The 17,559-nt window shown below is 33.3% G+C and overlaps 3 protein-coding genes across 5 annotated transcripts in view; 2 read left to right on the top strand and 1 right to left on the bottom strand.

Moving 5' to 3' along the window:
- The window catches only part of LOC125654519 (cell death abnormality protein 1-like), a 328,838-nt gene that overhangs the window by 66,730 nt on the left and 244,549 nt on the right, over nucleotides 1-17,559 (top strand). The gene's annotated exons all lie outside the window — the stretch shown is intronic.
- LOC125670505 (uncharacterized) lies at nucleotides 2,046-3,911 on the bottom strand. The gene is made up of 4 exons (XM_056144420.1): nucleotides 3,492-3,911; nucleotides 3,295-3,396; nucleotides 3,059-3,203; nucleotides 2,046-2,523 (listed from the first exon to the last, which is right to left on the bottom strand). The coding sequence occupies exons 2-4, from the start codon at nucleotides 3,367-3,369 to the stop codon at nucleotides 2,072-2,074; spliced, it is 672 nt and encodes a 223-aa protein (XP_056000395.1). The 5' UTR covers nucleotides 3,370-3,396; nucleotides 3,492-3,911; the 3' UTR covers nucleotides 2,046-2,071.
- On the top strand, nucleotides 5,327-17,278 carry LOC125654526 (uncharacterized). Of its 2 annotated transcripts, none has more exons than XR_008796961.1 (6): nucleotides 5,327-5,432; nucleotides 10,290-10,548; nucleotides 11,408-11,527; nucleotides 13,089-14,318; nucleotides 15,143-15,291; nucleotides 16,891-17,278. XR_008796961.1 is itself a non-coding variant. In XM_056144406.1 (6 exons), exons 1-6 carry the CDS (start codon nucleotides 5,403-5,405, stop codon nucleotides 16,953-16,955), a joined length of 738 nt encoding a protein of 245 aa, XP_056000381.1. In that variant the 5' UTR covers nucleotides 5,332-5,402; the 3' UTR covers nucleotides 16,956-17,278. The 2 variants fall into 2 exon arrangements, 1 of the variants encoding a protein (XP_056000381.1); XM_056144406.1 differs by having other exon boundaries at nucleotides 5,332-5,432; nucleotides 14,204-14,318.

Raw genomic sequence — 17,559 nt, 5'->3', positions numbered from 1 at the left:
TAAGAAAGTTCCATATAACTGAGATTGTTTGTAGTTTCTTATATGCATTTGATCATCCTTCTGTTTTTAGTGAACTTACAGGTGATTGTTTAAGAATGTATCAGTATATACTATCGTGTGCAGGTGTACATGTAAATGACTTCATTATTATATACATGTAGGTTTATGACAGATTGCAAACATTAGGAATCACTGTCTCCCATACAACCATGAACAAACTGCAAGAGCAGATTGGTGGCCATTTTAATGAAGAACTTATACAGGCTGTTAAAGATGGAAAAAGATTCAGGATTGTCGGTGACAATGTCAATTTCATGGTTACAGCAAGTCACCAGCGAAAAGGGAATTCCACTCATATGGAACATTGGTTCGCCTCTGCTGCAATCGTTCAAAATAACGTTTTCAATCACTTACCAAGTGAAGCTCCCCAAATCCCTTTGCTGGGCACTTGCCCCCAAGCATTCCTTCCAGATCACCATTACTTTAAGGTGATCAGCAAAGATTATGTGTACATAGTTTTTCAAATCCTCATAAGACATATGAAATGTTTTCAAAAATTCAAGAGTATATTGAATCATATGAAAGATGATTTACCAGCTGAAGACTGTAATATGAATGCCAAAAATATAGTTGTACCTTTTCCTGTATTCTGTAAAATGAACAGAGGTACGCTGATGTTGTTGACATACTAGACTGCTACGAGGACATTGTAAAAAATGTGTTTGAAAAAAGTGACACATCTTTGGATGATGTTAAAATTCACATTGGTGGGGACGAATTAACCAGAGAACGATTTTCTGGTGCTAAAAGAGTCCGTCAGCAAGCTGCTACAGATATGGAACGCTTTGCACATTTATCCCCAATCACTTGAATTTTTTTCATTTGCAAATGTCAGTGTTGACCATGTTATTTAAAATACTATACAATGAAAACAGTACAGAGGCAGGAACACTACATGCAGAAAAAGTAAACCTGGGAAGGTCACATGCAAATTGTAAAGATGTAAAAAATAAAAATAAACAAAAAAAAAACACCAATTATGACCATTGCAAAAGAACTCGGAAGTTCAGTCATTTCTGCGCATGTTACTGTTGCTGCAATGCACTATTTCAACATGAGCAATGTTGACGATGAACCTGCTGTACTTGAAGAGTTGAATGAACTTTATGATGCTGAGAAGCAGCAATGCCTACATGATTGCCTCATGAAATTTGTGCAAAAATATATATTGAAAGATTCTGTTGACATTATGAATTCTACAACAGACACACAGTGTCAATCACAAACTTATGTGGAGATAAACATGAATAGCCCAGATGGCACTCCCATGTAATTATTGCTTCCAGTTGAAAATCCTGGTCCTGATGCAGTAGAATGTCACTCTTCCCGGGCTTTAGAATTAGTGTTGGCCTTTGAGAGCTTACTTCTAAATGTTAAAGTTCCAAATAGAAACAGAATGCTGCCTTTGTTAAAGTACCTGATGTGTCTACTCAAAGCTCATAACTGGAAGTCCAAATATGCTCTTGAAATTCTGAGGTTTTTATTCCAACAACATTCTACCATGGACATGAAGTCAGCATATGAAACATTTTATGGTTTGTTTGTGAATAGTTCTGGGAAAAGTGACTCATGTATAGCTACTGATCTCCAGATGGAACATATTGTAAGACTTGTGAAAGATCATCTGAAATATGTTCACTCAAACAAGACAGAAAAAACCATGGCAAAAAGAACATCAGCCCTGGCTGGAATGAAAGCTATTGCTGAACAATTTGATACTACATCCAACACCTTAGTACGGGCAATCAAACATAAAGTTCCTTCTGCTAATGATGATGAATTGCTGATAATAAACTCAGTTTCCAAGCTCAATCCATTTTTATGTGTGCCTGGTCGGCAAATGAAATCGTTCAACAACCCTACTCAGTGTCCGCTAAAGAAAATTAGCATACCAGCTATATTGGCATGGGTTAGAGAGCACCAATATCTTCACCTACATGGTCTTGACCAGTGAGACAACAGGTATTTACATAATCACATATAACTTTAATTTTTTTTTTTTTTTACAATTTTACAAAAATGAGGTCAACATACTGGTTATTCTGACTGAAAATACTTCTTGTAATCCAAACTCTGATACAAGTAAAGATGGGCTATTGTATAAATGTGCATCGAAAATAATTCTCTCTACAATGAAAGGCTCAAGCACACAATTCATGTCAGATAAAAGCTGTACTAATTTATCGCGTAAAACAGCTTTCTGCATGCTGCTTAGAATTGCATCAAATGTCCACTGCAACTTTAAGTCAAGGTGACAGGCATCACAGCATTGTGAAAGAGCACAGTTTTCATTGTCACATCCAAAGTACATATTAAGACTTTTCCTTCTGCATTCTGAATTTCTACAATACTCTTTCATTGTTTTCTTAATGGAAGGGTGACCTAAGTCTGAGTTGTTGAAGTACAGAACAGCTTCAGCTTGTATCCCACTTATGCCTGCCCTGCCTATTTGCTGAATGTATGCTGCAAAGTAGAATGTATAAAATTAAAATGAGACCGACTTTAAATCTTGAATATCTATCGAATTAATGACAATTGATCAGTGACCAGAGATATGCTCAGGTTTAAGTTTGTTTAGTCATGGTCAACCTGTGTATCAAGTTTTATGTCTTATCAAGTAAGGGGTTCTCATGATATTGAGCAGGCAACACTCTGTCTACAGACTAATCTACAGGGAAAACCACAATACCCTCTTCTTCGAAAGGCCAGGGTATAATATGAGTATAGTGAATTCTCATATATAGTCAATGTATATATAGTCAGTATAGTTCATCATTTAAAATCATTTCAATGATAGATACACATTATACATTCTAGGAATTAGCTGTAGGTGTACTTTCAACAATGTAATTAAAATATCCAGTCTTTGCAGTAGCATACATGTAATTCAAGTTTCTTCCTCATTACTGGCACCATGCACTGAATACTAATATGACACCATGAACATTATTTGATTTAATGGTATTATAACCCAATATACAAGAGTATTTTACAGTACCTTCAATGTTTTGTGGTGGACCTGCATGAATAGCTGTTTTTACGTGTCTTAGGTCAGCCCTCATGCCCAATGCAACAGTGGATAGAACAACTCTCAGTGGGGATTCTTCAGGATTTTTGGAGATGTTGTATATGACTGATTTAGTCTAGAATCCAGTATCATAAAATTCATAAAAATCATTTTATAATGAATAGAAAGTATTTCAAATTAAATGTAATATTATTATGTTGAAATACCTCTTCGTATCTACTGACTGAAGAATGGAACATGACTACTCTGGCATGTTCTGAGCTACGACTACCAACATACATCTCCTCTCCCAGTATACGCTGTGTTACCTGTTCAAGATACATGTACATCATTTAAAATACACAAATTTCCGATGAAAATCAGTGTTTGGTAAACAGTTATCTTAGAATTTATGTTAAATTACCTCATATCCATACCCAACCCAATTGATTCCCACACAGTAATCAATGTGACAGGGTATTCTTCCTTTTTTATCCTTAGCTCACTGAAAATGTTCTGGAAGATAAATTCATATGATGTGTGAGCTGATTCCTTCCTACCTGTCCTTGCGTGGACAATTAGCGATATGTTATCTCTTGCTGGTGATGTTTTCACTATTTCTGGGTTGTTCATTCCCAGAGCTTTTAAAATGTCACAGAGACCATTCACAGACACTGTTGCAGATAGAACTAACACCTTTGCATCTGGAAGTACTGCCCTTAACAGTTTAATTTCCTTGAATACTGGACGGAAGTCATTGCCCCAATCTAAAACACAGTGGGTTTCATCCACAACAAGGTCAACACACTTTCTAATATTTTGTAAAGATTTGTACACATCTTTGTTTCCAACAACAGCTTCAGGGTGAGCAAATATATACATGGATATGTTATGGTCATCAACAAAACTGTTCAAACAATCTGTTACAGTATTCTTTTTCAAAAAAGAAGGAAGCATTTTTCAGTTGATGTATCTGCTGCTCAATCATTACATTGAGTGGCTCCAGCATGAGAACAACTGCTGCTTGATTAGTATTTTCTAAGTGGTAAACTGGAAACAGTTCATAAATTAAGCTTTTTCCATATCCTGTTGGCAAAATAGCCAACCCATCACCTTGCATGATGTATTCCAGTGCCTTTTGTTACAGCGGTTTTCGATCATTGATTGTTTGGTTAAACAAAGTGTTATACTTCTGTATAACCATGGACATCTTAAAAACAAAACACAGAGTTAATAAACTGTAACACGGGTATATTGTTCATTATAATCATATACAATGTAATGAGATAAATATTATCTTAGGGTTATTACATCTATGATATCATCGACATGGCAATTGATCAGTTTCCATGGTACGAGTAGGTCTTTCTCAAATTCATTATTCAAATGACCTTAATATATCTCTAGAATAGACTAATTATTGGTCTTACAATGGATGTCAACCCAGAGAGCTACTAGGACTTTCTCGGTGAATACAAGTTTTATCTTTATTCTGTAAAAGTGCCTGAACTTATCAACAGATACATAAAATCCTTTTCAAAGGTTCAAAAGCTGTACAATGGTGGTAGCAGAAGAAAACAGTCTTTCATGTGGGTATGGAACCCTTTCTAGCTGTTACTATTTTATGAACTTTTTTCATATATGTCAGTCGATAATTGATTCCATTGCATGATAAGTCATGACCACAAGTACTCTGCTCACAGGATTTGAACCAGGATCTCCTCATCCACGTTTATTTTGTATTTTAAAAAATACATTTACATCTTGAATGACGTGTGTTGCAAAGCAAACTTACTTGTGCATACATTATCCAGAATGGAATCATACAGAATGAAGTAATCATTTTCTTTACCACCACCACCACCCCCACCCCCCTAAACATTCTCACTTCATTTTAAACACAAAGTGGTTCGTCAGAAAACATATATACAGGACACTTCCTCAAATTTCTATCTAATGATACATCAATCAAAATAGGCGATGAACCAGTGGGAAAGACCTCATTTCTGACGAAAGCTCAATGTAAACATTGAATTGATTGATCACCTCACTATGATTTTAAGTAACGTGAAAACAAATAGAAATAGAGCGGTCCGTGGTCAAATAAAGGTCCATACTACTTCTTTGAACGCTATCCTACTGAAATATCAAATACAATCGGCAGTGAACCAGTAGGAAATACCTAAATTAGAACATGAACAGTCTCTTCTATGCAAACTTACCTTACTCGCCGCCATTCAACAGTGCGTGCCAGGCCTTTTGTGCTTGCACATCGGAAGGTCTCGGGAACCAGGCTAGTCACCTGCCACCAGTACATCCATGGTGTTTATTGCGGATGTTTTATGTTAAAAAAATGCAATTTCAAGTAAGTTTCAAGATTACGCAATGGTTCAGTTTAATGGTATTCTATTATAAATGATTTGCAGTTGTTAATCATTTCACACCTTTGTCAAATGTTAATTTAACAGTGATACCAAACATTTATATTGTCATATTTCCTCCCAATAACAAATTTGCAATGGACGTTCCGGAATTATTTTAAAATTTGTAAATTATCGTTTTGAAACCATTAATAACGTACATGTATCAGTAAAATCATGAAAACTTTAACGTACGCTAGAGACACATTGTGTTCCTAATGATAAACTATAAATGTTGTACAGGAACGTTCTGAACAGTTTGCTTATTGTAGCCTAATTGTAACGTCAAACATCGAAACGTTAAAGAACTAAAACCCAAAACATGGTACAAATGACTGTTCTTCGTCTCCAATAATCTTAACAGATCTGTCAAACTAAGATCTAAAAAGAGAATGATAACAAGAGCTATATAGAATTATATCCTTTTGAAATTGTTATGACTATAGGGCTTATGGAAGATGTCCTGGGCATTTGAGGATGCTTACTATTCCTAGGCAAGTGATCCTACCTCTAGTGTTTCCAGGATTCTGTTTATCTTACTATTAAGTTTGTATTCTTTAGAGGATCATTAGATTGAACCTGTTCCTTATCTTTGCATTTTAATCAAACTAACGAAACAAAATCAACTGCATCTTATTAAAAAGTTTTTAAATGAATTATGAGAATCTTAAGATAAAAACAAAATAAAAATATATCAGTTATCAAAATTTCCATTTCTCAAGAATTGACTAGTCTAAAACCATTTAAAACCAAGTTTTTTTTTTAAATTTGATAGACACTTGATACAAGTACGTGCAATGTTGTAATGCTTATGACATTAGATAGAGATGATATTCATTTTATGTCCTTGTAAAGGATATGTGACAATACATATTTTTACAGCATTTCCGCAATTAATTTGAAAAATGTATAGTATCTAAGGAAACTACTCATATGTGGCAGGTGCAAGGAACGAAATAAAAGATTTTGTCGACTAATGTTCGTCGATAATGCGTCTCTTTATTGACTCAATTTTGTTGACTGTGTGGTGCTGTGTTACCTGTACAATGCACCAAATACACTGACGATAACGAATAGGAATCAATATCATACAACCTAGGAAGAATTTTAAAAAGTTAGAGCTGAAACACCAAAGGTGGGATAAAGTGCCGAGTAATTATACCCTTAAAATCACTACTCAAAGAACGGGCCGACAATATACAATTATGGACTGTTTAGCAGGGAACCATCACAAATCATCAGATCTGAGTAGGATTGTCTCCCGAAGATTTATTGACTTCCACCAAATTTATCCTTTACAAAGGCAATAAAATTGTAAACAGCTCTCCCGGTCAATTTAATTTATTATAACATGTATATCTTGGAGAAAATTTATTATTAGATTATTTCCATGCGATGACATACATGTACCATTGGACGGATTGGCACGGTTTCATAGGAAAGCGTTATAAATTCAATAAACCCCCCTCTTAAAAGTCTGCAATATTTCTGATGTTTTATGATGATAATATATTCATTTTTCTGTCATGTGTTATGATTTAGACAGTTACGCGCATTTTCATCCAGCAGCATGATTCATTTCTAGCTAACTATTTCAGGTTATCATAAACCAGTCAATAGACATCAATCTGAGAATTGAATATTGATATCAGCCCAGTAGCTAAGTACTTCGTTACTAGCTTGAAAATACGGATGTATATTTAATTGCTGTTATAAAATTTAGAAATTCATTTCAAAATTAAGGATTATCTCCCTCATGAATAGCTCTTATCCTTGGACGAATTTGGCTCCACTTGTTTGGCACGCTGTTTTTGGCTATATTTAGATCTAAAACTTCATAGTTATTTCGGATTTCAAACATTTCGGCTCAGCATCACTGAAGAGGCATTATTTGTCGAAATGCGCATCTGGTGCATCAAAATTGGTACCGTATAAGTTTTACATCAATACATGATGCTGAAACCTGAAAACGCTTCTAACGCAAAATGATTGAAAGTTATATTAATGCAGGGCGTGTTAATTTCAATCGATTCAACATAACAGCGCTATTATCACGGACGGTATCCACCAATATCACGGGTAATAAATGAGGTTTAATGCACCTAGTTTATTCCATTATTCATAAATATGTCACAGCAAACGAAACAATATGTTAACAAAGCTTTGTTTTAAATACCAGCTGCGACCGTTATAACATGAAATTCATGGGAAAACCCAACCTTGCAGGGCATACTATAAAACCTGGCCTAGCCCCATTGATCTGGCCTGGCCTCAAAATTGCCCTGGCCCCAATTTTGGTCTCTAATTATGCTCCATCCCAAATTTTGGCCTGGCCTCAAAAGTTTGCATGGCCTCAAATTTGGCCTCTAAAAATGTTGTTGACCTCAACCAAAACCAATTCTTTTTTTAATTCAAAATTATGATTAATTCTATTGATTTATTATTGGTTTTAGTTTTTCAAAGTTTTAGAAATAAAATGATTATTTACATTAGAATAAGCATGAAATACTACCAATCTTATTGATTTTATTGATAATCTATTGATTATCTAATTGACAAAATTATTTGCTTTTCCCTTCCTAACTTATGTACTAGTACACCAAAAAGTATACCAATGAAATGATTGATTTATTGCTATTTTTGTATTCAATATAATTCAATTTGATATCATTTTACAAATTATAAAAGTGTTACAATTGTGCTGTCATTATAATGAATTCGATTTTTAAGATCAGCGCACATTCAGAACAAAGCATGTGATCTTAATGTTTTCAATGTGCAGATACCACACATTTAGTGTTACTTGTTTAATTTCCAAAGCATGACAAATGACATTTTAAAAAAATAAAAATAAACAGCGAAATATTTGCTAGCATAATGATAATAGCCAATAAATAAAATATCTTCACTTTCCAATAAACTAAGGATTTTAGATTTGTATTTTAGTGTTCATTTATCTATACTTTACCTTGAATGGACAATGTAGATTAAAACGGATATGATGTATTATAAATATTTCTTTCTTGATTTCATAATTAATTTTCAATACTCATTGTAAAAGTGACAAGTTCCCATGCTATGAAGGCCTGCCCTGTCAGGATAAAGGAAATATATATCACCATATTAAAGAATGGTGATGAAAACTTTTGTTGGAGTTGGAAATCCCATTATACAGAAACAACAGAGCAGTCCAACATTTGCAAATAGGGTGTGTTTGATACAACAGAAAATTTTAATAAGTAACTCATTTTATGATTATGCCTAAACTAAATAAGGTTACTGTCTGTCTGAATTTTCAAAATTGTGATTTTTTTCTAGTTTTGTGATAAAGCAACAGTAAAACAGAACTAATTACAATTATTACATTGAATCTGTTCACTCCCTTCTTACTTCATATCAAAGCCTGCATTAATTAGTTAACAAAAAATCGTTTGTACCTCTATCTAACCACTGCAGCAGCTATATCTAAGCAAATATCAGATACATGTAATGCTCATAATATTGTCTTACAATGGAGAAAAAAGGTTTATGCATCTACAAATTCAAAAAGTGCAGATTCAATTTGTGCTTTACTTCTTAACGTTTTTAGACTGTCATCAAAATATGATCTTTCATTCTGATCATTATTGAAAATAAACGTTCTGTGCAGAGCTGTGTGACATTTCAAACAGTATATCATAGATTAACCTCAACCTTGACTTCCTGTCAAGATCCGTGCTGTAGAACAATATGTTGTAAATAATCTGATATCCCATTACAGTACTAATATTACGTGTTTATTTCAAATAGTTTAAATAGATGTGAACATCCTTAATTTATTAAAGTTGTAGTTTCAATCTCTATGATTTATGGTAGCATTTTTATACCTAGATATCAAACTCATTGTTCCTACCAATGAGAGTAAAGGCAGCACACTGCATTGCAGTGTGTGAGGTGTGATGATTCATCATTAAACTAGTGTGAATTTGTTTTTGTTTTTAATTCATTATCAATAAGTGAAGTGGATCATTAGTAAAATGAGAGTTTTCAAAGTGCATATTTACCAAAACAAAAAACAAAAACCCCACAAACATACCATTTATGTTCTACACTTTTGAAAATTCAAAAGCAATAATAAAACAATGAAATCAATCATAATTCAGAAAAAATAAAAAAGCCAATAATTTCATAAGTTCCGCATACTTTTTTTGCTGGTAATAGTACATAAGTTAGGAAGGGAAAAAAATTTATTCAATAAACTGATCAACAAATATTCAATAAAATCAATCAGATTGGTGGTAGTTCATGATTATTTTAATGTGCACATTCACAAAACAACAGAAACTTATCATTCATGTTCAACAATTTTGAAAAAAAAAAACAATAATAAATCAATCATAATTGTGAGGAAAAAATCAATACGCCAATCGTTTCATTAGTTGTGTATACGTTTTTGGAGTGCACTAGTACATATAGATATGAAGGGAAAAGAAAATTATTTGATCAATAAACTGATCAATAGGTATTCAATAAAATCAATCAGATTGGTGGTAGTTCATGATTATTTTAAAGTCCACATTAACAAAACAACAGAAACATATCATTTATCTGCTATATGACAGAACAACCAATTATAAATCAATGAATTCGATAAAAATTTTGAATAAACTGTTGAGGCCTGGCTAAAATTTGGGATGGGGCATAATTTGAGGCCAAAATTGGGGCCAGGCCAATTTTGAGGTCAGGCCAATGAGACCAGGCCAGGTTTTATAGTATGCCATATTGCAGCGTAACAGATTGCATAATCGTGTTTTGTCTTATAGAAAATCATTGTGGTGTTCATTGTGATACTTGAAACGTACCATTGTGTGGAATTACCTGACAATGCGTGCACAGCGTCGCTGGAAACTTTAAAGGATGTTTCAAAGTGTCCTTCAAATGAAAAAGAATATAGAGACGCTGCCCGGAGAAAGAACTGCTCAGCATATAGCAATGCCTGTAGATCATTTGAATATCACTGTGTTCTTAATGAATGGGCAACAAGTCTGGTGGAGGTCTGTGCACCTTCGAGATTGATACTGTGTAAGAATATTCCCGGGCATATTATAGTAATTTTCTATCTATGAGTACACACATATTTCCTACTTCATAATATCAATGGTTACATCGCCTATGTAATTTATGCCATGTCAGTATTGAATTTTGCTCCATTTCCTTACTTAGATATCATACCAAAAAAAAACCCAGTGTAAACAGTGAATAAAAGAAAGAGAAATCAAATAACAGTTTAATAACTATGGATAGCAATAGCTATATTTTGAAAATCAATAAACTTCTACGAGGAACGGAGGAGTGTTCTGTGTAACTTGAGGAGCACGTAAACTGATCTATAAAAGCGTGGAACCCCTAACCACGAAAGAACGTATTAGGTTACTACACTGTTAAAATTGATCTTAATCATGTCCAATGATTGATCTGTTAAATGGAACACAACATCACATGAGAATTCAGGAGTGGTTTAAAAGTTACCCCCCGTTTCATAGAATCCAGCATACAGGGATTACACGAAATCCTATAGTTATGGTAGGAACTACTCATATTACAACCAAATTCCATGCATATTTCACAGAGGCAAACTATCATCTCAATTTAATAAACACGTAGCAAGTTTATTCATACTGACTGTTGATAAATAAGATAAGATTTTAGATTGATTAATTGTTTGCAAAATTATCGATTTCGATTTATTATGTGTTACTTTTTAGTATGCCGCCTAATTACTCGTAGCACTTTGATGAACTGTCTTATTGGCTGTTAGATGCTATGGCCATATTGGCTGCTGTTTAGTGGCTGCTAGCTTCAACCTAATAATTTTCGAATGTATTCTATATTTGAAAATGTCTTATTTTAACTATAACCATGCTTTAAATATTTTTTGCAGCTGGCAAATGTACCGAGTTCAACAGAGGATTACATTGTATTCGCAGAAGCTATCTGACGGACTGCAAAAAGTTTAGTAAACCATGTCCACTGGTTTATGATTCAACACAATCTTTTCTGTGTAAGGGATTATGATGAGGTCGGCTTTCTCCGATATTATTTATATCCACATACACTATACATGCAACTTGAACCGTAATTTCTTTTCAGAAAGAAGACTATTTTCAAAAACCATGTTTTATATGTATTGCGCTTTGCACACAAACAACCAGATTGTCAATTTTTCGGGATGACCTGTACCTTCTTCCGGACAAAAAGAAAGAATTACATGACGTAGCCAATATTAACAGAGAATAATAACAAAATAGCAAATAACTACATATAAATACACCTAGCACTACAACTACACTAATCTGCAAACATATTGCCAATTAATGTTAAAAGTGGAGCGAAATAGGACATGTCCTATTCGTCTACAGAGCCGATCCACAATGTACGTGGTAGTAAGAATAGACTTAATTACTCTCACGTGGTAGTAAGAATAGACTTAATTACTCTCACGTGGAAGGAGTTAACCATATTGCGTTGATATATAGTAACGTCAACTCGTAACCGGCGAGATTCGATTTTAACTTTAACTATGCATTAAGAAAAAATAATTTGTAAATGGTAAAAAAGGCTAGTAACAAAATTAATAATTGTATATAAATGAGCACTGTAAAAATAAATGTGTATAATAAGAAACAAACAATCATTAAAAGAAAAAGAACAAGTTAAAATAAACAATGTGGACCAAATCAAAAACAAAAGCAAAGAATAAGCAGCCTAGAAAATCGAATCAACATAAGACATCCCGGTACTGATCATGTCTAAGGAAGATATGTATAAAAATAGAATCATGTGAACTGATAAATGGGTTTTACATATAAGCAATAGGTTATGAAGGTCACAGCAAAAACACAGGGGGGGGGATTTCGTAAACAAAATTGAACAAAATATGTTTCAGAACGGTCATAATACCACTGTTAGGTGTTGATATTATTTGTACAAATTTCATGTGTTTGCCTCAAAATTTGTAAACGCCCCCACGTAGAAATGTCCAACAACCTGGTTTATAATCAAGGGACTATGTACTTTCAGAAAATACTTGTTTCCGAAAATTCCGAGGAGTATCCCCTATTACCTTTACTAACCCATGTACTAAATAGTGTATTTTTTATGATTTTGTAAGTTACGACAGATTATGTAGGAACATATGCAAAGGAAACTTTTTACATCAATTCGAGAATTGCAGTATTCACATATACAGCGGCCTCGTCAGACGTATGGCTCACAATGCTGTAACAGACAGGGCTCATAATCATATTTTAAAACACCAACCGCAACAGTGGAGGTTGGTTTTTAAATCCTTTTCGAGAAAAAATCCCTACGAGTGGACATTGAATCAACGATCATTTATTTTTTGACGCGAATATCCTAAGCACATTACTATCTGATATGTATATTAGATAATGCTTGTATGTTGTTGATATTATAGTCAAGATCAATTTGAGAGTGATTAATTATAACATCAAGTTTTGAAGTTTCCTGTAAACATGCATATTATAATATCAAAATGTTCAATAGAGGGAAGATGCTATGAGAAATTAGATTATATTAATGTATTCATTACTATTTTGAAGGCAACATATTGTGGTGTCAATGACAACAGAAATGCACGCTCGTGTTTGCCTCCTGTGATATTTTACTCGAAATACAATCAGAGTATGTGTAGTATGTATCAACCGATATCAAAATAAGCAGATAAATTTCTATTATCCCTCTTTAGAAAAAGAAAAGATGGTGCTGGATCTATAAAAGACATTAATAATCATTTTAAATTTACTCTAATATAGAAATAACACTATACCATGACCCTTAATGTTGTTGTTGTCACTATGCTTCGATTTCAAATTCTGTCGTTGTTTTCATTATGATTTAATATCTAGTTATCTTGCTGTTGTCACTATGCTTTGATTTCTGATTATGTTGTCATTATGCTTTAATATCTAAATATATCGTTGTTTTCATGGTGTCTTAATTTGAATTATGTTGTTGTTGTCATTATGCTTTAATATCTAATTGTGTTTATTCTAATTATGTTGTTACTGTCATTATTCTTTGATGTTCAGTTATGTTGTTGTCACTATATTTTTTTCTTCTAAGTCTGCTGTTGTTGTTGTCATTGTGTTTTTATTTAGAAGTATGATGTCTGTTGCTATTGCTATCACGTTTTTGATAATTAATGATGTTGCTCGTTTGCTCGTTATATTGAATCAATAATATCGTCGTTATATTCTTGCAATGATGTTGAAATTGTCTGTTCTAAGTTTTGAATAAGTGAAAAAAGTATAATTACGAAACAGATTTCTAGTTGCCTCAGATAAATCATCTATGAATACGTGCATTATTTCCCTAATGCATATCCAAATGTACAATGTATTACACGTTTATATTCATCATAAGAAATGTATATAGATAAAAACGATGTAGGAGATATATAGGAAATTATAATTGTATCATTTTTGTATAACCTAGTATAAACTTTGCAAAACTTAATTAACTTTTCTAACTAATCTGAATTTTGTTTTCATTTGAAATGGTTATGTCTCTTACATGTCAATAGGGCGTTAATTTTTACCTGGTACTTACTGAACTGTTTTACAATGCTTCATGATTTACAAAACGTTCAAATCCAGTTTTAAAAAGAGATCAAAATAATATTGTAATCTTTAGTTTTACTTGTAAAAAAAATTAGATCCTGGTTGTTACAACATAGTCAGTACGGCGACAAAGGAGAGTACTGAATTGTCAACAGCAAAGTATAGCACTGCAGGTACAACAATAGGAGATATTAGAAACCAGAAACAAAGGTAAGGAAATGGAAAGCCATATATTGTACATTATATGTAACCAGGCATGAATACAACAGGTAAGTGAGAGATCCCAGACCAAGAACAAAGTACAACAATGAGAGACGATGAATTAGATACCAAGAACACAGGTAACCAATGGGGATCCAATGTCAATATTACAAAACAAAAACACAGGGGCACAATAAGTAATCAATGTTAATATCACAAACCAAGAACTAAACAATAGATAATCAATACATTGCAAACTAGGAACTGAGGTAAGAAAAGAGGAAGCGATGGACCACAAACTGAAAATAAATCTAAACGATAGGAAAGCGATTGATTACAAACCAGTGACAAAGTTGCATAACAGCTTAACAGGGAAGCCATTGCAAACCAGTGTCAAAGTTGTGTACATGCAACAGGGAAGTGATGGATAATAAATTATGAACAACGTAAGCAAGATATTACAAATCAAGAGCAAAGGTAATCAGTAGTATTACAAACCTGGAACAATGGTAAGATACGGGATCAGAAGGGATAAAAAAAAAAAAAACAAGAACAAAGGTAGGCGAGGGGTAGCAAATCGGGAACTGAGCTTGATAATTTACTAAGCAAAATGAAAACAAAGAATTTAAAATCAGGAACAAAAGTAAGCAACATGAAAGCAAGGGATCGTAAGCTGGGATGAAATGGAAGCAAACGGAAAGCGATATACATGTATTATGATAAATCAACGACAGAAATAACCGTGATATTCATTCAGTTTTCCAGATAGATGCATTAAATGTTATATTTGTTTAAGCTCGAAAAATTAGCAAATACTGATCTCTGTTTTACAGGAAGAAAGAAAGCAATCTTGAAGGAGGGGTTCTGATGATCGCCTTGCCTATTGCATGCCTGGCTTGGATTGCAGCTGTTGTGATAATATTTGTAATATACTTTAAATGGAAGAAGTCTATCTCCAATCGATCGAAACAAAAATTGACAAGTGTGTTAAGTATTATGATAAAAGCATTTATCTTTTTAACAGCAAGCTATATTAAATACGCTGTAGTTAAATTGTAGACTTGCTCAATGAAAGGCAACGATAACGAACACTTATCAGTCTCATAACTCCTATAAGCAATACAAAATAAAGAGTCTGACAAACACGGATCCCTGGATATACAATCAATTATCAGGTAGCCTTGCCATCTTGTACAATATTGCATTATCAATTAATGATGTTCTGACCCAGCAATCGAATATTTTCCTACAATGTACAGTAGATCAAAGAGGCGTGTTTTATAGCTGTCTTCATACACAAGGGTATGATCACTTTCCTAATGGTACTTCAGCATGACAGTCATTTTTGTACCATGTAAAACTTATACGTTACCAATTTTGATGCACCAGATGCGCATTTCGACAAATAATGTCTCTTTAGTGATGCTCAACCGAAATGTTTGAAATCCGAAATAACAATGAAGTTTCAGAGCTATTATAGCGAAAAACAGCGTGCCAAAAAATTGGAGTCAAATTCGTCTAAGGATAAGAGCTATGCATGAGGGAGATAATCCTTAATTTTGAAATGAATGTCTAAATTTTATAACAGCAATTAAATATACATCCGTATACATTGCATGTTGAATCGTTGCTCCATTTCACCTAATGCACAAAGTGCAGTTTACTATGTCTATGTCCCTGCTCATCCTCTCTCCTCCATATCATGCCGTACATTTAGGGGATGGGTTGTAGTTTGGGTAACTTTCAATTTTGGGAGCTTGGTTTACCTTTGTTTCCATCAAAAACAAATTCTATTTAAAAGATAGTTTTATTTTTTTGTTATATCCTTATGCTTTACACAGTATAATGTAGCCGTTTAGACAATATGGCATCCCTATACTGAAACGAACATATTTCAAAATACATGTGCGCCATTCAATTATTGCTAGAAATTGCAATAGCCTTTCTTGGTTTACAAAACCAATGTTGTCAAAATACGATTTTGAGTCACGCATTTTTTTTAGAAACACAATATGATCCTTGTTGTTAGGCATATATGATATCTAATACCTTGTGCCACGAGACAAAGTTGTCTATACATGTATATATATATATATATATATATTCAGAAGTTTTAACATAATTGTAAATATTTCATCAGCCAAAAGAACCCCAAAGTAAAAAAAGCTACCATTGACAATTTAAGAAATATATTTTAATCAAATAGACCCCATTCAATGCAAAAATGTTCATATCAACGATTTTATACATGTATCCCATTGGCCGTCATCAACACAATGTCATTTCTTTAACTCAAATTTCAAATTGTACACTCGCTAATATCGTTCTATATGCAATTCCACAGCATTTGATGCTGTATATCAACAGTAACAGAGGTTGTATACAAATGACGCATGGACAACTGGAGTTAATGTATCTTTTAAAATTACATTATTGTTTACCATGGAACTTAAAATCTTAGGAGCAAGTATTAGTCATTAATCGCCGTGTTACATCATAATACTTAATACTTACATCATAATACTTAAGTTGTCACAATTTGCATTGTTACTACACTAACACAAAAACACTCTTTCCACAGGAAAATTAAATACAGATTCGTCCAGCAACGACACGCAGGAGGCATTAATTAAAGGTTCGAACTAGAGACCGCAATCCAGGGAATACAAATAACTGTTCGGGACAAAAAATGTGGATGAAAAGCCTTCAGATTATTCCATTGTATTCTGCTTCTATATGTGTTTGATCAAAGATAGAACATAAAATGCATGTGAATAGAGCTAAGTACCGCCAAAGAATATGTATCGCGGTATACCACAAAATTTACTTAATACCACGGTTTATTCCACGGTATTGACTATTTGTATCATAACAACACAAATCTCAGTATTATCTTTTTAATCTAAGACTATAATTTTATAGCAGTAATTCACATGCTGAATGTAAAATAATAAAGACTTGTAAATACACTCTTGCGTTGACTTTCTCCTTATTGTTCTAAACATATTTATGTATCCTGTGTAGTTTGTTATGAGCATTGTTCGGCATCTCATTGTATTTTTTACATTTTCCTTTTCGGTTTTTAATTACTCGTGGTTTGTCTAAGATTTGATTTTTTCATTGAAGTAATAAAGGTAATACAGCAACCAATGGAGTTTTATGAAGAGGCTTACTTTTACAATCGACGACTGACTCTTACAATTTAAAGGGATAAACTCCAACTAAAGAAATTTGACCGAAATATATACAG

The sequence above is a fragment of the Ostrea edulis genome, chromosome 7 (assembly GCF_947568905.1).
Source record: "Ostrea edulis chromosome 7, xbOstEdul1.1, whole genome shotgun sequence".
Lineage (NCBI taxonomy): Eukaryota > Metazoa > Mollusca > Bivalvia > Ostreida > Ostreidae > Ostrea > Ostrea edulis.
This window is presented reverse-complemented; position numbering and strand designations above follow the sequence as displayed.

What these genes read in the sequence shown, in the direction of transcription:
- LOC125670505 (XM_056144420.1), bottom strand. Translation starts at nt 3,369, where the DNA reads ATGTATGTTGGTAGTCGTAGCTCAGAACATGCCAGAGTAGTCATGTTC. An exon ending in CAGTCAGTAGATACGAAGAG is followed by an intron (nt 3,204 to 3,294) that starts GTATTTCAACAT and finishes ACTGGATTCTAG; the next exon opens with ACTAAATCAGTCATATACAA. An exon ending in TCCACCACAAAACATTGAAG is followed by an intron (nt 2,524 to 3,058) that starts GTACTGTAAAAT and finishes TCTACTTTGCAG; the next exon opens with CATACATTCAGCAAATAGGC.
- LOC125654526 (XM_056144406.1), top strand. Translation starts at nt 5,403, where the DNA reads ATGTTTTATGTTAAAAAAATGCAATTTCAA. An exon ending in ACCTTCGAGATTGATACTGT is followed by an intron (nt 10,549 to 11,407) that starts GTAAGAATATTC and finishes TATTTTTTGCAG; the next exon opens with CTGGCAAATGTACCGAGTTC. An exon ending in ATCGAAACAAAAATTGACAA is followed by an intron (nt 15,292 to 16,890) that starts GTGTGTTAAGTA and finishes CTCTTTCCACAG; the next exon opens with GAAAATTAAATACAGATTCG.